The sequence below is a fragment of the Bemisia tabaci genome, chromosome 9 (assembly GCF_918797505.1).
Source record: "Bemisia tabaci chromosome 9, PGI_BMITA_v3".
Lineage (NCBI taxonomy): Eukaryota > Metazoa > Arthropoda > Insecta > Hemiptera > Aleyrodidae > Bemisia > Bemisia tabaci.
Genome location: NC_092801.1, coordinates 19254519 through 19275795, shown reverse-complemented (window position 1 = coordinate 19275795; position 21277 = coordinate 19254519). Strand labels below are relative to the sequence as shown.

General features: G+C 37.5%; 2 protein-coding genes across 5 annotated transcripts in view; one reads left to right on the top strand and one right to left on the bottom strand.

Moving 5' to 3' along the window:
* Positions 1 to 73: 73 nt before the first annotated feature.
* Positions 74 to 21148, bottom strand: Ankle2 (ankyrin repeat and LEM domain-containing protein 2). 4 transcript variants are annotated; one of them, XM_019048184.2, is made up of 14 exons: positions 20938 to 21148; positions 19631 to 19749; positions 17174 to 17496; positions 16230 to 16544; positions 15422 to 15580; positions 14245 to 14486; positions 13246 to 13372; positions 11710 to 12105; positions 6825 to 7099; positions 4426 to 4709; positions 3852 to 3938; positions 3406 to 3592; positions 2110 to 2241; positions 74 to 380 (listed from the first exon to the last, which is right to left on the bottom strand). In XM_019048184.2, the coding sequence occupies exons 2-14, from the start codon at positions 19716 to 19718 to the stop codon at positions 353 to 355; spliced, it is 2643 nt and encodes an 880-aa protein (XP_018903729.2). In that variant the 5' UTR covers positions 19719 to 19749; positions 20938 to 21148; the 3' UTR covers positions 74 to 352. The 4 variants fall into 4 exon arrangements, with proteins under 4 accessions (XP_018903729.2, XP_018903730.2, XP_018903728.2 ...); XM_019048185.2 differs by having other exon boundaries at positions 20963 to 21148; XM_019048183.2 differs by lacking the exon at positions 20938 to 21148 and adding an exon at positions 20691 to 20712.
* LOC109034821 (putative divalent cation/proton antiporter TMEM165) overlaps positions 19042 to 21277 on the top strand; it is a 41002-nt gene continuing 38766 nt past the window's right edge. The window contains exon 1 of the mRNA XM_019048190.2: positions 19042 to 19269. Coding sequence (XP_018903735.2) covers positions 19186 to 19269 — 84 coding nt within the window. The 5' untranslated portion in view covers positions 19042 to 19185. The remainder of the gene's footprint in view (positions 19270 to 21277) is intronic.

Genomic DNA, 21277 nt, shown 5'->3' with positions numbered 1-21277 from the left:
CCTGGGTGCCCATTCATTAAGAAAATAGGGAGTTTTGAGGATTTCCAGTCTAAAAATGAAAATAACCCACAGATTTGCTTCCTTGGAAATTTAAAAAAAATATTTTATTGGTAATTATCAATTTTCTTAATGAACAAATACGAACGTACAAATTTTCCTAAAACAAGTAAAACAATAAAAGTAAGTAACAGTCCATTGGTTCAACAGAGTAGGGCTTATCCAAAATGAAGATATTACAAAAGGTTTATCACACAATCCGACAGATCAATCTTAAAAAAGAGGGTAAAAAGGATGAGCAGCTTGGTAAAAAATAGAGGTGATTGGTAAAATTGTTGTGGCAATCAAACAGGGGCTACATGTCAGGTCTCCTTTTTTTCCACCTGAAACGATAAAAAAAATAAGTTTATCAAAGGACTTGGTAAGTAAAATTTGCAGCTGAAAGACTCTGAAATCATACAGGGTGATCCTAAAGTCTCATGCCACCATCACCCAGCATCAACCCCAGTAACTTCTGAACAAGTTGAGATAGAGACTTGAAATTATGCAAGTGCTCTTAGGTCAAGGGAAACGACTTTTGGGAGACCCCAAAACTTTAAAGAGACCGCCCTGGAAAGAGACAAGAACTGTAGGGGCCATAGTGGTGGTATAGGACTTTCGGATCACCCTATAGGATCTGAGATCTGATGTTACGAAGTCTGAGGAGAAGTGCTGACTGTTGAGATGCAGTTCATGAGCAATACTGGGAACATTGAGAACACTGCCAAGCTAAGAGAGAACGTCGTATGAACCTTCAGGCGCTGCCAAATTTCCTCCGATAAAATGATTACTTTTTTGGAAAGTTATGAATTTGCTTCCTTGAAATTTCCAGACACTTTAGATCAAATTACAAACAAAATTATCTGAGAAATGGGTAGACAAATATTCAACAATTTACCTGAAAAGTAGTGATTTGCCAGGGGAAATTTGGCAATGCCTGAAGGTTCATACAGCGTTCTTTTTTAGTACGGCAGAATAGCAGTGCATATTATCTCCAATAGTTTGCCGAAAAAAGGAAATTTTGAAAATGCATGATTCAGCAATTTTTCAATCCTTGACAATAAAAACTGCAAACTCATCTTACTGCAGCCTGATGGTTGATATTTTGTGTTTGTCAGGTAGGCATAGATGACCTACGTTAAAAGGCGGAGCATGATTAGTTGGCTATGTCTTATTGCTGCTTTATCGTGCTTTTGCCAGGTGGAATGTAGGACGTACTGTCGTAAACTTAAGAGATGCCTTTGGCTTGTCGTGAGTTCCATCCAACATAAGCACAATACAGCAGCGATAAGACATTGCCGACCAGACACGCTCCGCCTTTTAACCTATGTCATATATGTCTACCCGACAAACACAAAATTTCAACAATCAGGCTGCTGGTCTGCATCTCGTCTAACCCTTGAGGAAAGCTCCTGATTTTGTCGATGAAATTTGATGAAAACCAATGATGATCGAGGCACTGGGAACATCTCTTGGTTGCAGAGTTTCAGAATCTTTGTTGATGTTTCATTCATTGTAAGGAGAGAGCATGCATTTCATTGAAATTTTCACAGAAATGTCTTCATGATTCTACAATGTGCTATCATTAAGATTCCGGAAAATCATCCATTGGAATTTTCTTTGAGACATGATTTAGCTGCAGAAATTCTGCGACGCAACCAAGTCCACAATTAAGATCACAGGAACACATTGCGGAAATGTTAGAAATTACAATCAAGGGAGGAAAGGGAGCTTGAGTCTGAACTGCAAAGCAAACAGCTGAAATCCAGAGTATTTTAAGGATATAGGAAAAATTGTGTACTTTTTGAGAGAATAAGAGTTTGCTCCTTCTTCAGCAGGTACATTGATAAAAATTGGAGAAGGGCCGCAAGTTCGGTCGAACGGGAGGGGGAGTACCAGTGCAGTCCCACAGTATTTTTTATACTGTGTTTTTTCTCACATGAAACAACCAGAGAAAAAAGAAAGAAGAATTCTTTAATATTTCCTTTTTCTCAGCTGGATTGATGACAAAAGAACAAGAAAAAGAAATGAACCACATGATGAAATAAAGAAGACGAACGTTTTAAAACTCACTTTTCTCTTTCTTCCAAAGAATGACTTGTGATGCAAAATTTCCAGTAATTGGTAACAGGGTACTTTGTTAAATCTAATTCCATGTCTCCGATGGCTTCGAAGACGTCAAGGTCTAACTTGCAAGGGCCAGAACTGAAAAGAGAATAAGAGGAAATAAAAAACAAATTCAAGAAATAAAGAACATCAAATGTAAAAATTCTCAAGCTTTTGTTTCAAAAGGACTTTTACCAACTTTCTGGGAATTTTTTTAAGATCTTTGGTTTAAATATAAATTATTCGTCCATAAATTAAGTTGAGAAAAATTTAAAAAAATTCCCTGACGGTTGGGCCGCTATCTGCTGAAATGCAGATTTTTCCAACAGCAAATAAAAAAAGGGAAGCATTACTCGTTTTTTGGATATCTACCAACTTGATGAAAAAAATTCCTTGACTATACCAGGTTTTCCCGGACCAAAATGATTAAAATTCTTTGGTTTTTTGCATCAAATATTTGCACACATGAAAATGGACCATTTTGACATTAACTTCACTGCAAATGACAAACACAAGTGAACCTTTTCATTCAGGTATGATTCATAATTCATACCGTACGAATACTTGATTTAAATAAAATTGCAATTCTTTATTGAAGCTTATTTCTCTGTTTATTCAGAATGTAACTTAGAGAATTGAGCCCTGAACCAGATTTAAAACAGTTTGATGGCATGATCCGTGTTGCTATTTTTTTAGATTTCAAATTTCAAGATTTTTCAAATTTTAAGTCTTTTTCATACTTTTTTCCTGATTTTCATTACCTGATAAAATTCCCTGACTTTTTCCTGATTTCCATGACCTGATGAAGTTCCCTGCCAATTCATGGTTTTCCAGACATGTAGACACCCACCCTGGCTTTCTATGTGGTGTAAAAATTGCAATTTTTAGGGATAAGATCCGAAATTTTGATGACTAAGGTGCGGAACCACCTACCTCTGTTTGCAACATTGCAGACTTCCCATCATACTTTATTTTTATTTTTTTTTTTTGTGGAAAACTAGTCAGGGTGATTTCTTGAAAACTGACTCGACTTTTTTACTCTATTGGCAGAATATTCTGTTTAAATCTAAGCGATAAAGTTTGCTTGTTTCTTTTAGAAAAACTAAAATAGGGCACAAATTTTGAAACACCGCAATAAAGATTCTTAGTTTCGCATTTTAGCATTGATTTTGAGGTTCAACCGCGAATACTTTCAGAGACTGGAAAATTAGGAGAGGAAAAAATCAAGGACCGTTTAAGGTGGCAATGACCACAGAAACTTACTCGTCAATGTAGAGCTCAGGAGCCAAAGCTGGCATGCTCATGGGCTCTATGTCGTCATTTTTCATTTTTACGGAACAAGTTGTGTCAACTGTATCCGTTGGCGCTGTAGGCTCATACCACTCCTCTTCAGACTCACCACTGCTTTCTGAGAATTCAAACCCAGGTGGTGAGCTTGAACCACTGTGCTCTGCAATAAAAAAAATAAAAAAAAGAGGTAAAATACATAACACTGTCATTATCATGCACTTTCATTTCCATAGACTTCAGTTTCGTTTGGAATGTAATCTCAAGTGTTCGAAAATTTCAAGGAAAAATATTCAAAAATATTCATGACTCTCATGGAAAAAAAATGAATTAAGAAATATTTGGCAACATTTAAATGATTGCAGAGCATTTTCCACAGTGCAGCAAAGTTCAAGAGGAGGAGATGAAATGAGCATATGTACCTTCATTTTGGCAGTTGGATTTTTCTTCTGGATCTTTTCCAAGAGACGAGATGAGAGCTGATACACGCCTTTGATTGAATTTAAAACCTGACAAAGAAAAATTCAAAATGAATGCACTTACAGCTAAACATCTGGTATTAAATGTCAGTAAATGACAATAATTAAGGCATACTTACGAAGAAGTCTTTGCGTCATATAAGACATTGTCCAGATGGACTTTTGGACAGTGATAGACTTAACCATCCACAGGACTTTTTCTTCGACAAAATTTATTGCAGGGGACAAATGGGATACTGAAAATGCTTGTAATTAACTTGAGAGAGAGAGGAATCAACATTTATAGTTTAAATTATGATTAAGTAATTGAGACTTTCCTTTCAAAAAAAAAATAAAAACTTGAAATCAGCAAACGTCAACTTAGCTAATGAAAACGACCTTTCCTCTTTGGCAACTTGTCAGAGTTTGTTTTGACAAAACTTCCCCTCTTGTAGAAGACAGATGGAAAAAATTCCTTCATCATGGAACAAACTAAAATTAGTTCACCGTTCAGTTTAACTGAAATGTTGCTACGTACTATTCCACGATCTGTTCCGATGTCGTCTAGGAGGTGAAATGGAACTTTTGATAAAGGCACACTGGCAATGCTCCGATAACTCCCACTGATCTTGAACTTCCGTTTCAGCTAAAAGAGAGCAGTTAGCAGAGAGGGTTGCATCGCCTGAGTCCTTCCCAAGAAAAGCACTCAGAATAGTCGAACACTGCTGTATTAAACATTGTAATACTGTTTCATCTTGGATCTTCAATCTACTGTTTCGTGATGGTGGCGTTGAACAAATTTCCATTGGCTCACTGCTATCACTAGACAAGGAAAAATTGAGCAGACCGTTAGTACCTGAGCAAAATACGTTTAAAAGGGACGGCAACCTTAAAAACAAGTTTGGCTAAATTGACAGAGAAAAGTGTGCAATGAACAATGCCGAAATCTGCTTGCGAATATCTGCATTCATTGAGCCCCTATCACGAAAAAACAGCTGAGCTCGGTACGTCATGAGCTCTGTCTCACATTTCGCAGTCTGCACTCTGCATTCTGTCTCTGATGTCAAGTAGCCAATGAGTGCTCGCGACAAGTTATTAGTTCGCCTCGATCTCGCTCGTTCCTGGCAGACTCTGCAACTGCACCGGGAGCGCATGACGTCACCAGTCAGACTTATAATCTTTCATATCTCTGCTGATTTTGCGAATTTTTCATTCGGGACAAAGCCATTTTGCTTCTCTCATCTTCCCGCTTCAATTTTTAATACTATCTCATTTTCGATTTTAGGGTTACCGTCCCCTTTGAGAAATATTAATCTCTGTATAAAGAATCAATGTTAGGCATGTTATCAGCATTGTATTTAACACAGTGAAAACGGCACACAGCGTCTGGCAAAATGCTAATGTTCTTCTTTGAAGTACAAAAGAGGGTTGCTACGGTATTTATAAAAAGAGATTCCCTGACACATTCTGGCGAAATTCCCTGACAATTGAGGATACGCTAGATGATTAAAAAGACATAATTAGAGATAGTTTTCAGGCAAAATTTGTTGTTTCAAACGTCGAAGTCATCCTAGAAAGCAAACAAAGGTGACTCAACAATTATTACCTAACATTCTCCGGTATTCCCTGACAGTGGCAACCCTGACAAGAATAGTTTCTATAGATATACAGGAGTAAGTGTTTTAAATCTCTAATCTCTCTCCCACTGCTTTGGGTACCACCAGTAACCATACTTGCGAGTTAGTAACACAGTTTTTCCTCTGTTTGAGTTAGTGTAAATAAACAACTCCAGGTGAGGTAGCCTGCCTCATTAATATCAACTGTTTGACACATTTTTAACCATTAGTTATCTCTCACGTCAAGGGCACTCATACATTTCTTACATTGGGGCTCAAGTTATCGAATAGCATAACTCCACTGTCATTTGGGAAAAGTCCTTGGTGCGCAAATAAAGGAGGGGTATAATATAGGGGTATAGTATAGTATAGTATAGTATAGTATAGGGGTATAAATAAGGGCCGTTTTTGGGCCTGAATTCCCTCAACCCTACGATTTTTTGCTCTTTACAGGTAATCATTTTACGGAATGCATAATGATTTTGTCATTTGCGGTCTTTGACTGGGTATAAAACTGACATAAATACGCATCTAAGGACCAATTTCGGCGGAAAATGTGAGTTTCGCGAGTTTGCGGTCGAGTACAAAAAAATCCGCAATTTTCCCCAAAATTGGCCTCTATTAACCCATTGACTTATGATTCAATTTGACCCTGCCGGGCCAGGAATTACGATTTAATTTGGCGGAAATCAGTAACTTTGAACACTTCAAAATAATCCAGAAATTCTTTCTCTAAGGGTGAAAATTGACACAATAAGCATTCACAATACAACGTTTGAGAAAAATGGTGAAAACTTAGAACAAAATGATTCTTTTCTTGTGGTTTATATTTGTCAAAGTCGCAAAAATCGCAAAATCAGCGAAAATCAGAAAATTTTGAGGTCTTTTCGAGTGCAGACGCACAGTAATATGAAAATACCGTAACAAAACAAGAAATTACCGAACACAATAAGTCGTAGGGTGGCCACACTACTCATATAAACATTGATGAGAACGCAATCTACCAGAGAATCGCCGAAATAACGCAAACAATCGACGGACAGCTCTGAGCCGTCTCTTCAGATCGGGCCCAGCGCACGGCGGACGGCTGGGAGCCTTCAATTTAAGTCAATGGGTTAAAGGCAGTATTAAATTCGGGAAGAGACTGCAAATGACCAAATTATGACGAATTCCGTAGAATATTGCTGCTCTTCAGTGAATAAAAAATTATAGAGTTGAGGAAAATAAGCAAGGATGGGCCTAAAAACGACCCTTATCAATACCACTCTTTTTCACGCTTAAATGTACTGGATGAATACATTACATTTAAATGGCAACCTACGTGTCTAGTAGTCCTTCTAGATCCTTACAGACATCACTAAGCTTTTCCGGATAATCTAAAAGGTAACTGACGATTCTTGTTGCCAATCTGTGATGTAGCAAGGAAAACTGGACACCATTGAATGCTGAGTCATCAATATAGTTGCCGATTAGAGAGCTGATATGTTTCACTTCTTGGAGTAGATAGGTTTTCAGCGCATTTTCTGCGGCAAATTTTTTCGAGTTATTGTTGCTTTGATTTGAAAGGAGAATGTCACCAATTCTTTTTGCAAAAACCTGCAAAATAAAAACAAAAATATTGTTTCAGCAGCTCAAGGATGTAACCGGTGTGCTAAGAGGCTGGTAGACGTTCTTGGAAACACAAAACACTGTGCGTTTGATGGTGTTTATATGGTTTTTATAATTCAAACATAGGATTGTTAGATAGATGATTTCTCTTCTAAGAACACAGCGACATGCCTGGCTTTCCCCTTCATTGATAAGGACCGATTGCATTCTAAATCGCATTAGGGTCGTTCTAAAAGACTAAGATTGCCATCGATAATTTTTTTGGACGACAACAATAATTTCTGAATTCTAAATTGTTGTCCGACAAAGCACATACTTTGTTAAAACTGAGTTTGGCAGCAGGTTGAATAAAATGAATTTTTTCATTTATTTCTGGTTTTTGTGGTGCTTGCGCCAATTGGAAAATGATTGAAAGACAGTAAGTTGGAATTTTTTAGCCAACTTGCATTAAAAATCAGCATGAAGCTCATTTGTAAAATGATTGTCTCGTACATCAGAAACTTCTTTTCACCATAAGGGATGACAGTGAACGGTGCAGAAAGGAGTCAGCTCATAAGGCATAGTTCCCAGAAATAAAGTCCAAAAAAATTCTTTTTTTAAACTGAAAATCATTTGTAAAGAGGCATACTTTGAAAACAATAAAAATACATAGGGTGTCCCAAAACAACTGAGAGTAAGTCTGTATTTCAGAAACAATGATAGATATTGAAACGCGGTTTGTGAGAGGTTGTAGCACATATCCTTAGCTATCAAACGAGCTCAAGATTAGCTCATTTGGTCAAAATTTCGCTGAGTTACAGCAATTTTTCGGAGGCGAGTAAAAAATAACCCTACAGGATTCTTGAGTATTTTTTTCCTTGTCTGAACCGTTGTTCCAAGAGTCGCGCGGTTGATCGCAACTTTGCGGATCATGTTGGCACTGGTCTAGATGCAAGTTCTAACATACTTGCATGTGCTTTCATTGCATATCAGAGTTTTCTTCAACTTCCCAGCTCAGTGAAGCCAACATTGTCTAGTGTTAATGACACTTTCCTCCGCCGCGCCGCAGAAATTGACAGCCGGCCGCCATGCGGAATCAAAGCCGCCGACTCGCGACCCTCGGAAAAAGCTGCATGCCACCGATAAATGGTGCTCTCCCCAAGTCGATTTTCTCCATAAGCAACTGACATCTCTTTCACAGTATCAGAGGCAGTTAAACTTCGGCGAACACAGTAACGGATGGCATAACGTTGCTCTTGTTTCAGCTCCGCGGGCGAACTCATTGCACCAAACGAGAACACGTGTCATTAACGCTAGACAATGTTGGCTTCACTGAGCTGGGAAGTTTAAGAAAACTCTGATATGCAATGAAAGCATATGGGTCATTCCACGTCAACTGTGCCAGGCTCGGAACCCGACCCCCTCCGATTTGGCTGAAAATTGGTATACGGGGTCTTTACATCATTATAAGAAACTAATTTGAAGGGTTTTCCCATCCGACGCCCCGTTCGCGAGATATCGACCCCCAAAGATGGGGTGAATTTTAGCGATATTCAAAAAAGCCCGTTTTAGCGATTCTCATTTTCTCGACTTCCCTCTCTTTGACTCTCCATAGCGAGACTCTGTATCAATCCATCATACTTTGAAAGAGTGTTTCTAGACCAATTTTTCATGTAGATTCTGAATATGCCATCAAAATTGAGCTAAAAATTATTTAAACGGCCGTAATTTAGAGTTTTTTTAAAATTTACGATTTTTTCGCCATTCAATGTTCAAACTGAATTATCTAAAAAACAGTCTCTCCGATTTTCGATTCTTTTTTTATACTTCAAGCTTAGGATATATACTTTCGGTTGATATACTTTTTTCAATTGCCATCGGACGGTTAAGGGCCTAAAAAAATTCAAATAGGCCAAAAAAGGTCAAAAATTGGTAAAAAAAGACGATTTTTTACATTTTAATCCAAATATTTCGATAATGAACACTTCAATTAACGATGTTTTCCCCCAGTTTACCCTCTAAAATGTATAAAATCAGACTATCGACGCTTTCCATACATTTACCGATCGATTAACGGCCTGATGGAAACCGGAAACCGACCGAAAATCCTCGAAATTGACGCAAAAAGACGATTTTTCACACCGTAACCGATGCTTTCCATAGATTGTGACTGCAATTTCCAATTTTCTCTCTCTATTTCAACCTTAAGGTATATACTTTCGAGTAATAAACACTTACTAACGTGCATTGATGGGGCACGGATTTAAACGGAAATGAAAACCGGCCGGAAATGCTCAAAAATAACGGAAAAAGGCGATTTATTGCATAGTCAGGGAAGCATGTGTTCGAAAATTACGTCCCGTTTGCACGTTTGTGATGCAAGTTTACTCCTTCATTTTGGTCCCTAGAATGAGAAAATCTTTGGTGGACTATCCGCTTTTGATGCCAAGGCCCCAAAAACAAGATGGCGGCCAAAATGGAGGCTGAAATTGAAATGTTGGTGAAACGGCACAAAACGTCAAGAGAGATGTCGATCCTCATGTTTTTTGAATCGTAGATTCCAAAAAAATTGTCATACAGACCCCTCGACCCACGGAAATGACCAAAATCCAAGATGGCGGCCGATTTTGGCTCTTTAATGGCTAAAACGTCAAATGAGGAGGAAAGAGAGGAGTAAACACTCCAGATATCTGTTTTCGAGGTCACCGATTCCAAAAAAATAGGAGAAAAAAACATCTCATGCCAAATGGTACTGATTTGGACCATGCAAAGGCCGAACTCGGCAGTCATTCTGATTAGAGTGTTCAGAAACACTCTATAATCGGGACCTCTCGACCCACGGAAATGCACAAAATCCAAGATGGCGGCGATTTTGGCTCCTGAATGGTTAAAACGTCAAATGCGGAGCAAAGTTCCCGATCCTCGAAAAGCCTTTCAGGGAGTTCACTTACCCTCAGGTCTGCCACATCCCACCTCGGGCCCTAGTTCCAATTTTAAGATCCGGGCCCCATGACTGCCACCAACCTCCCCCCCCCCCCCACCCCCGGTCACCTTACCACCAGAAAAATAATTTTTAATATCTTAAAGTTTAGAGCGCACAGTTGTAAAAATATCATTATCTACTAAAAATCTTTAAAATAGAAGCAAACCTCTATAGCAGTAAAAGGAATTCTACAGTGCCCCAGCGAGTTTTAGAAAATTTATTCACCTTTTATAAAATTTTTCACTTTTCCTTATGAGACAAGGGTTACATGTGAATATGAAAAAGTGTGTCATGGGCGGCACGGGCCTCTCCAAGGCCCGGGCCCCGGTACCATGGACCCAGTATCCCCACCCTTGTGGCGGGCCTGCTTACCCTCATTCCTTCTAAAACCCTATGTCGCTACCCTTTCACTGGGCATCCACTTCGTCTCCTCCCGGGAGGAATACCCAATCAAGCATCTTCTTTGGCAGTCGTCAAATGCGGAGCAAAGTTGCAGCAAGTGTGTTTTGAGCCACTGAATCTGAAAATTGCGTTTATAATTCCCGACCACCCCTCAGTTTTCCAGAAAACTGACCAGGATAATGACAATTTTTCCGGGCGGAATCGACTTTTCCAGAAAATCGGCCTGTAATTCAGTTTGAACATTGAATGGCGAAAAAATCGTAAATTTTAAAAAACTCTAAATTACGGCCGTTTAAATAATTTTTAGCTCAATTTTGATGGCATATTCAGAATCTACATGAAAAATTGGTCTAGAAACACTCTTTCAAAGTATGATGGATTGATACAGAGTCTCGCTATGGAGAGTCAAAGAGAGGGAAGTCGAGAAAATGAGAATCGCTAAAACGGGCTTTTTTGAATATCGCTAAAATTCACCCCATCTTTGGGGGTCGATATCTCGCGAACGGGGCGTCGGATGGGAAAACCCTTCAAATTAGTTTCTTATAATGATGTAAAGACCCCGTATACCAATTTTCAGCCAAATCGGAGGGGGTCGGGTTCCGAGCCTGGCACAGTTGACGTGGAATGACCCATATGCAAGTATGTTAGAACTTGCATCTAGACCAGTGCCAACATGATCCGCAAAGTTGCGATCAACCGCGCGACTCTCGGAACAACGGTTCAGACAAGGAAAAAAATACTAAAAAATCCTGTAGGGTTATTTTTTACTCGCCTCCGGAAAATTGCTGTAACTTAGCGAAATTTTGACCAAATGAGCTAATCTTGGGCTCGTTTGATAGCTAAGGATATGAGCTACAACCTCTCACAAACCGCGTTTCCATATCTTTTATTGTTTCTGAAATACAGACTTACTCTCAGTTGTTTTGGGACAGCCTATGTATTTAGCCTTTAAAAGGCTCTTCTCTCAAATTTTGTTTATTACTTTCAGTAGATGTAAACAACCACAGTTAGACTTTCATTTCAATAATGACTAAAAATAATAAATCTCTTATGGAGTTTCATTTTCCCCCCAAAAAAAAACCAACACGCTGACTTTGCGAAGAATCATAAGAAAATAGCATTTTGCTGAAGTCCCACTGAAAAACTCATAGAAACAAATAGTTACTTTTGAAAATATGAAACCATCAAAATTTGGTAAGGTTATGTAATTGTGAGTTCTTCGAATACAACTTACCAGGCAAGACTTCTCAACACATAAATAAGGCATATTAGTAGATGATGAAGGCAGTTCATTGGCTGAACACATATTAGGAGTCTCAAGCTTTGATTTTTCTTGAGATTTCCAAGAATCTCCATTCACCAGACTTGAATGCAGGCCTTGAATGTCATCCTCAGTCTTCATATTTGGTTCCTGGAGAGCTTCGGGCACGGGGGAATACACTTGCAATTTTTCGAACTCTGAACAAAGCTCCGACATAGGACTAACCTCATTGGTGTTTTGGGAAGATACTGGTTTTTCTGATTTACTAATACTTTTTCTAATTTTCTCTCTAAGTTCTCTGTACCGGATTCCTTCTGACTTTTTTACTTTTTCTCTAATCAAATTTGTTAGCACTCCTTTTGACTTCCGCTGAAACAAGAGCACATCACAAACGTAAAAAACAAGAAAGTGACCAATCTGGTTACTCACTGTAAGAGTTTATGATCTTCTCACAAAAAACACTTGAGGTTGTTGACAGTAAAACTTGTCAAAGACTCTTTTTTAGAATGCGCCTGGGTGCAGAAAGTTCTTAGCCTTCCCACTTCTTGAACTGGCCTTCTCATTTTGAAAAACCTTTTTCTCCAATATTTTCAAAGCTACAACTTTTTTTTCGTCTTTTATTTGATATCACATGTTACATTGATAAAAATATGCTTTAGAAACCTGATTTTATCGGAATTGGCACACAGAAAGTTTGCTGTTAAAGCGAAATTTCACTTGGGTGATTATGAGAAACATCACTCTAAAAAATCTCGAAATTCAACCAGCATCGAATTTCTTGGATTCCAGAGTCCTTAGAGTCCTTCACCAAAATTATTGAGGGGTTTGAAGGACAAAGCGTGTAAGTGCAGTTCATAAAAAAGTTGAGATATTAATGATTTCAAGTAAAACTAGTCTTGATGCATATTCTGTGAAAAATTCGCTCCCAAATTCCAATTTTCAAGCATTAAACAGTCACTTTGAACTTTCTATCTGCCATAAGGATCCACGTAATTTCAAAACTTCAAACACTTATTTTCATTTTATTACAGATATAACAGGGACCAGAAACATAATTTTTTAGCCTTTTTTTTTCTTAGATTTTTTAATTTTTCATTTTCGATGGTTGATAATGACTAGGAGACCAGTCGAAACGTCCGGTGTTTTGTAAATTATTGGGTTATTCAGCCTTGTCCCCGCCTTTTCCTATCCTATTTTATACTTCAGTACACATATATTTATTGATTATTGGAATTGATAGACGAAGTGATAGACAAAAAAGACAAAGGGAAAATGGAGCGATTTCATTGATTGGACCAGATTGGTTTTGTAGACTAAGGGGGAAATGGTGGACCAACCATAGGGTCCTTCGTGGGTTGCCTTCAGTTAGTCTATTACAACCAATACCCACTTCTACCAATAGGATCCCTCCATTTTCTCTTCCTCTATCACTGTCTATCGATTTTGCTCACTACTGACTTTTTGCTTGGTGGCAATTCCGCTCTGAAGAATAAAATATATTGAAGTTACCTTTTCAAACCTATTCTGGAGGTAAGCCTCTAATTTCGCTAGACCATCTTTGCTTTGAAGATCCACAAAATCTTTCAGAAAAGGCCAGTATTCTTTCCATCCAATATTCTTCTCTTTAGCTAGACACCTGTTGAATAACAGTTTAAACGGAGTTAGAGAATTAATTTTAGGAATGTATTAAATGTTTTGATTGCTCATCTACGACACTATATCTACTGATAGGGAAACAGCAGAAATGATTATCTCTGTTTGCAGCCATGTACACTTTTTATCATACTTACTTCATTTTTGGAATAGAAAACTACTATACGCCATTCCTTGAAAACTCCAGTGATTTTTCTTCCCCACCTTAAGAATATTCTATAAAAATTTAAAGCTATTACATTGAGTCCTCCTCCTTCCAAATAATAAAACAGGAGCAGAAGTTTTAAAAACATGGCAATTAAAATACTTGTTTGCATGTTTTTGTAGTTTTACTTTAACTTAAGCGCATCTTAAGAAATTTCGTTGTTCAAAAGTAAAGGTGCCCAATTAAAATTTGAGAAATTTTAACATATCGTAGAGTTTAATTACATTGTTGAGGAAAATAATGTAGATATGGATAATAATGTACTGACTCCTTCAAGGGATGATACCTGTTTTTAGAGACACCAAAGAAAATTTTGGAGCGTTTTCTGTAAAGTTTGCATGAATTAACACAACTGCAAATTGTTTTGATTCAGTTTCTGAAAAATAATTTGGAGGATGGTGCTCACTTTAGGATTACTGTTTTCCACTAATCTAAACTTCTAGGAGACATGATCAAGATTTTAACCCGCTCAGACCAAAATTCATCGAGATACGATAAGAGTATCAAAATCATCTAAAAATGTTTTCATCATAAAGTTTAAAAAAGTTCAGGGAGTAATGACAACGGATTTTAAACTCATTTCGCTCAAAAAAATTAAAGATTATTTGCTGTGTAACTGTTTGGAATAATGGTAAATTTGTTTTCCTCACCTGCCAACTTTTTCTAGTCCTCGATCAAGATCACCTAAAATGATACGACGCGCAGGAGAGAGTCCGGGAGAACTAGGTGAGAGTACTGCTCCAGAGCGAGGCGTACTCGGAGAGCCAGGACTCTGAAAATTACGCGGCGGTGTTTTCCACTGCTTCTTAAACATGTATGCTTGATTATATGCCATGGGACCTGCTAAAGCTTTAATTTCTAGTTTTGGACTAATAATATCTTCATGGTCATTCTGAAAAATGGGATGGAAAACTTTGAAATTAACACAATTTTATGGATGGAAACAAAATCGGAGATGAGATCATCTGTCAAGGGAGCAGGAATTTCTGAGATGTTATTTGATTGCTTTGCTTCAGCACTTTGTCCTCATGATTAATTTTCCAACTCCTACACAATTGTCGTAGAATTTTCCTGGTTTCCTAAAAATTCCTTACTTTCTTCGGAATTTCCACAGAAATTCTCCCATGGTTCCAAGGAAAAGGTCATCACTATTCAAATCTTTCCATCAATCATCCACCATGCCAAAATTGCATTTTAAGATACAGCATCATCTATACTTCTATTATCTATTAATTTTCAGGTTACAAACTATTGATTTCAATGATAGCTCTAAAAAATTAAAAAAAGTAAAAGAAAAAACCCATTCAGGTTTTTTTCTTATAAGCTTCTATATGCATTATATTTCTTGGCAAGAAAGAATAGAAGAATACTGAGGGCAACTACTTTGTGAGACTTGCTAAAATGTTTCTGTTCAATCAAACGTCCTCTTCACAAACTCCAAGCAAAAGATTCCCTGTTTTTTTTTTTTTTTTTTTTTTAAAAACCTTGACTACATAATTATCAAGGTCTACAGTTATAAGTCTAGAGCTATAAGGGGCCACTCATGAGGTATGTAACACTAAACTTCGGATTTGTCGACCCTCCCTTCATATCGCTTTTGTGATGTGGGCCCCTATTTTTGACACAAAAACAAAAAGACGTAATGCTCTCTTCAATCTCCCCCACCCCTTCCTGATCATTACATACATATCTAATGAAAGGCTCTTATGACAGTTCACATAAGAAAAGATATTCTAAGAAATGAATACTCCTGAACTCGTTTTAACCAAGAAAAACTCACTCTACGGATGAAAATGGATATTTTTACAAGGAAGAGGCGAACGATACCTGATAAACTGGACTGGTTGGAGAAAATGGTTCACCGATTTTGGGTTGACATGAGTTATCCTCACTTCGTAATACAGGAACGTAAAAGGGGTCCGTTAGTAGGAGACGGATCTTTTCTATTTCTGAGGCCGGAACATTCTGCTCTCTTGAAGCAATTATCTGAGGACAGAGAATATGTCAACATGAAGGAATAAGAATTGAAATGAGAATATTGGTACCAAGTAACAAAAAAAATGAGAGGAGAAAAAACGGGAATTTCAAACATGTGTATCAAAAGGCATAGCATTTAAAGGATTCAGGTAAAATAGCACTTTTCAGGACCCTCAAATGCTTCTTTGTACTTGTCATGATCCAACTGCCTGCTGGCTAATTATTGAAATTGATAAACAAAGTGATAGACAAAGACATCGGAAGTACAGAGCGGTCCTATTGGTTGAAATGAGTGGTTCCTATCGACTGAGGGAGAAAATGATTTACTAACAACAAGGTCTCTTGTATAGGGTGCCGTTAGTCTATTACTTACCTCCTTCGTACATTGCAACCACCTGCTTACACCAATAGGATCCGAAAGGAGAGGAAATAGAAACACTTATATCATAATTCTTAGATTCACACCTTGTCTAATGGTTTATCCGAGAAGCACACAAAAAACAACAAAATATAAAAAACAAGTGAAGCTGCCAGAAAAAAAATTTTCACTTTCTTTTCCATACAATTCCCTGACCTGATGAGCGTTTCTGATTATTTCCGGTTTTACCTTTTTACCGGAGCTATAGACACCCTAATTGATCTGTCCAAGAATACTCACATCTAGAGGAGTTTGATTGTACTTATTTGGCCTGTCTTTCTGGCACTCAGGGTATGATATGAGAACTTCAACCACACCAGTTGCAGCATGCTTGGAAGCGAAGTGAAGCGGTGTTTCCTGAAGCGTTTTATCAGGTGTGTTCAAATACAAGTCCAGCAACAAAGATGCACATTTCACATTAGACTTATCATTTGCCTCCGGCCCATATAACCTCACATATGTGTTTGGATCTGAAACTGTCTTCAAAATAATGCTTGCAATTTCAGCATTTTTTGCTTTAGCAGCTATATGTAAAGCGTTATACCTTGGTCCTTCCTGAAAAAGAAATAACCGTGATGAGAGAAGAAGCAAGAATGGAATAATCAAGTTTACCGGCTCATAGTCATCAATGAGAGGTATTTTTATTAACTAGTTGATTGTTGGTAACTCTGCGAACAAAGATGCTTTAAACACAATAGTATCTTCATAGGCTGAAATTTCTGGCAAGCTTTCAGGATGAATTCTGTCCATTCTTTGATCAATTTCATGCCATTACAGTGCATATTTTGTTTTGTTTTTTAGGTACGTAAAAAGGTTAGGAAAAAATCAAGTACATTCATGTATTTCCAAATATCTGCACAAACCACGAGACTTCAAAGATGTTTACTATGTTAAGATGAACTTTTGATGATAATAGCATTTAATTTAGGCTGTATCTCGAAATCAATTGATAAGTGTTACAAGGATCCACAGCATGGGATATCAAAAATATGTCAGATAATGTAGACACATGGGCAAGAGGAGTCACACTTCGAAACAAGCAAAAAAATTAGATTTCAAAAGTTCATTTCTTTTTTGTACAATGATCTGAAACTCATCATGCAAAAAGAGCAATCTCCTTTAAACCCATCAAGGAAACTAAGCATTCTAGCGATGAGAGCTGAAAATTTAAAAGGTGAACTTACTTTCAAAATACACGGAAAAGAACAAGAGCCAACGAGATACCGAGGATTTAGGGTGACTAGTTCTTGAACTTTGGAAACATTGCAGTCTTCCAGGTATTTTTTGAAAAGTTGAAATTCCTCCCTGCTGATGGATCTCAAATTTAATGCTGACCGCTTTTCTGCTAAGAGGGCATCTGACGACCAAGTGGGATCACCTTCAGAGCCATTTTCCGCAAAATTCTTAGCGCTTTCGAAGTCATCAAAATACTTGAACCTTGCAGCTTTATATTTCTTCAAAAGAGGAAGTATTTCTACGGCAAGTTTATACACCTTTTTGTAGGCCGCTGCAAACAAATCAAAATGAGATAAGTGGAATATTTAGAAAAGGATCTCTGGGTTCATAAAGATTTTCTCGGAATTATTGCGACAAAATACGTTACATGGCTAAAGACTCATTCTTGCAGAGGAAAACGAAGTATTTCTTAATTTGGGCAGGTCAAATTCTAGTTTATCGATCTAATGGGGCGAAAGGGAATTTTCGTGGGGTTCTAAAGCAGTTTGTCCAGTGTAAAATTTTGTGAAAAAACCAAAAAATTCATCAGGAAGTTAAATAAATCATTTCTAAGGGGAAAGAAAGCAAATCAAAATCCGACCAATCAAAAGCTGACGGCTGAGTAAATGTAGCAGCCTGAAGCTGAGTTCAGCCAAACAGCAGACGCTGTTTTCCCTTTCCTAATTACATACGTTATCCTAGCACACCAAAAATATCCTCTCAAACAGGTCCCATTTTAGGCATTTTCAAAACAGTGCTTGTTCGCCACTTCGAGTTAACTCTTTATGGTCACAATTGGACTGCATTTTGCAATTTAGACCTATAAATTCAGGTCCGGTTTAAAAACATCGTATATGCCATTAGTTTCCCCATGCACATAAGTGTTTTTTCAGATGAGCCAGAATTTATAGGTCCAAATTGCAAAATGCAGTCCAATTAATTGTCCCTGTTCACCTCATAGCAACAATATGCTTACAATAATGTCAACATATCAAGTAGCTCCCTAGTGACCACTAGGGCTGCAGCATTTATTAAGCAGGTCGACTTGGGTTCGTTTTACGACTCCAAAGTCTACTAAACCTTAGGTTGGGTCAGGCCTGACTTACGACTAAAATATGGAAAAATTTTTTTTGGGTCACGGCTGACAATCGATGACAAGGGGTTAAAATTAATATGACAAAATTTCTGGAAGCTTAGTTCACTCCGTAATTTCAGAAAATAAATTGAAAAAAATGCGTGCCACCGACCTACCATTAAGGCAAAAATAAGCTACATCGCCGACACTTAAAACTCATTATTGCAGAGCAAGGCATCAGTATTTTCTTGAGGAGTTGAATTTGAATTTTCAAAACTAATTTGCCTGTAAGTAACTCTTGAACAAGTTCCTCTTTTGAACTACCTTGCTGAGGAAATACGTTGTACAAACATTAGCAGGTTGCCAAGTGAGTCCAGATAAAAGATTCAATGATGAGAAAATGTAAGTAGAAATATTTTCCCTCCAAATTTGTCTATATTTTCTGTTAAATTGCCGATAAAATTCTCTACGAAATTATCAGTTATATCCAAATTTTTTCCAAAAAAATTTTGTTTCATCAGAGGAAATTTGGCAATGTTTGAATGCTCATACAGAGTTTTTCCCAAGCACGGCAGGACAATAAGGTCTCTTTTCTGTGACTGTTCTTGAATTCAGACTGAGATTGTAGTGATGAGAGAAGACAACTTATCACGGCAGAAATCTTTGATGAGGTATAAAAAGACTAATCTCTAACATTATTATTTGAATGCGGATAAGGTGGTAAACCAAGAGTGATAACAGGAAGGGGGAATCCCAGTACGTGTTAGCTCACACTGTGCACAAGTTTAGTGAAAAACCCCTTCAAACCCAGATGCATAACAGAGCAGTCTTACAAGATAAATAATTTTTAAAAATAATTGCGAACGGCAAATATTTGCGAAGAAATAGGAAGAGTCTATAAATCATATGCAGACTCTATTCGAAAAATTCATCGGGACTGTTCACAAGATATTTCATGACTGTGGTTCACAATGGGATGATTGGATCACAGTAAGTGCCTTTATGTCTAATTTTGTTTATTTAATGATGGCGTGAGCTCGTACACATTTCTGAATTAAACCGTGTTTGATCTTATTATTCAGTTTTCTGACTAAAAATGTTTAAGTAGGGGCCATTTGTAAAATACGTAATGCTCTGGGAGAGGGGAGTTTGAGGAGAGCATTGTGCAATTTTGTTTGGACATGTTGAAGGATAGGGATCTACGCCAACGAGGCATTACAATGGGGTGGAGAGGGGGGAGGGGGAATTTAAAATTCAAAATCTAGCGCTATGAATTTTATGAATAGCACCTTAATTGATTAGGCAAAAGTTCATGTACAATTCACTCCTAGAGCTAAGTATATTTACGTACATCTATCGTCAGCTTCAAGATCATTTGGATTGAGATACAGCCCGATAAATCCATCATCTTTATTGTTTTGTGCTTCATTTGAGTCCATTGTCAAAATTTGCTGACGCTCAGTGGCATACCTGAAAATTAAATCCCGAACAAACTGTTCTTATTTTGAAACAAAAGCCAAAAGTACAGAGCAAAATAAAGTTGGAGTATTTACCTAGTTTTGGACTGTAGAGTAGAATTTCTAAGTTCATACAGAGGAAATTACGGGTTGCTTTTGGACCTAAGATACTGGTTAGTCAAGAAATACAGATTTGATATCTGAATAAAAAATAATAATGAATCTCATAAAAATTACATAAGAACTCAGCTTATTGAATGAAATACTTGAACAACTAGTCTGAACTTGGTAGGGTAAGGTAGGTATACATGACACTCAGTAAAAATTATTTTTGACAGTTGGGACAAAGAATTAATTGAAAAGTTCAAGGTCATGCATTGAGAGGACCTGCTGTGAAAAGTAATGCAAGTTTAGAATGATGACTTTGGTGATGAAGTAACGAATTGCACATCTGTGAAAACAGTAGATTGTGGTCAGCTTCCGCTGGCTGCTTCAGGAATAATTTCCTATGGAAACTATCACAGCTGAATCAGTGTAATTAAAATAGACGGTCATATTATCAACACATGCGATCACATGATAGTCAGTTGGAGGCAAAAAATAGGTGGCCAATCACTTCTCTCTACCGCCCAACTATCAAACAATAACTTTGTAAAAATTCCTTATCAACAAATGCTGTTTTGGGCATCTGGTGATAAGCCAGTGCATTTTCACTCAGCCAGGTGATAAATAAATATCTCAACATTTTTTATTAGACATTTTTGCATCCATGGTAATCATTCATGCATGACTGACTGACAATGGTTTCAAGTGATGAGAAGGTGGACCTAACATTCCTTTCCACCTGAATACTTCATCGATGTAAAAAGTCAGTTCTTGGAAATGCTTATTGTTGGCATCATGGGGATGGTTAGTAAATGATAACAAATAAGAGGCATTCTATGATATTCATACAACATCTTCTCTTCTGTTGACTCTGACAAGTTCTTAGCTCAAGTGCTGAAAGCCAGTGCATAGAGGTGGTTACATCACCAACTTAATTAGGTATGTATTTGAGACTGTACTCAAGAGTTGGGGGCTGGAACGTCCACAAAAAGGGGAGATTATTAGTGATGAAATAACTTATTATGAAGGATGAAAATGTAAAAAATAATTTAGTTTCAAACAAAAGGTAAATGAGCGGGAGAAAAACGTATATAACCTTAACACAAGTCGACTAAACAAACCCGTCTTTAACAGTTGACACGGGGAATTGATGAACTTGAAATGAGGACTGAGCAAATGACCTGACCCTCGGACACAAAGTTTCCACTTTTACAACATTATTAGTGCGAATCCTAAAGAGTTAAAAGTTAAACTTTGAAGAACTACACAAGTCGAAAACTTCGAAAAGTTTTGTGTTTACGTTTCACAACATCTCACCAATCAACGGCTGATAACGGTTTTTGTTGATGACTTTCGATGTATCGACTTTATGAATCGAAATCAGGGTGCTGTGATTGGTTGATTGATTGATTATCCTTTTGCCTTTCCCTGTTTTC

Bases quoted from the DNA above. Each gene is read 5' to 3' on its own strand.
- Ankle2 (XM_019048183.2), bottom strand. The intron at 17,497-19,630 runs GTACGTAAATAT...ATTTGTTTGCAG, and splicing joins TCTTGAAGCTGACGATAGAT to CGGCCTACAAAAAGGTGTAT. The intron at 13,373-14,244 runs GTGAGGAAAACA...GTTATTCAACAG, and splicing joins GGACTAGAAAAAGTTGGCAG to GTGTCTAGCTAAAGAGAAGA.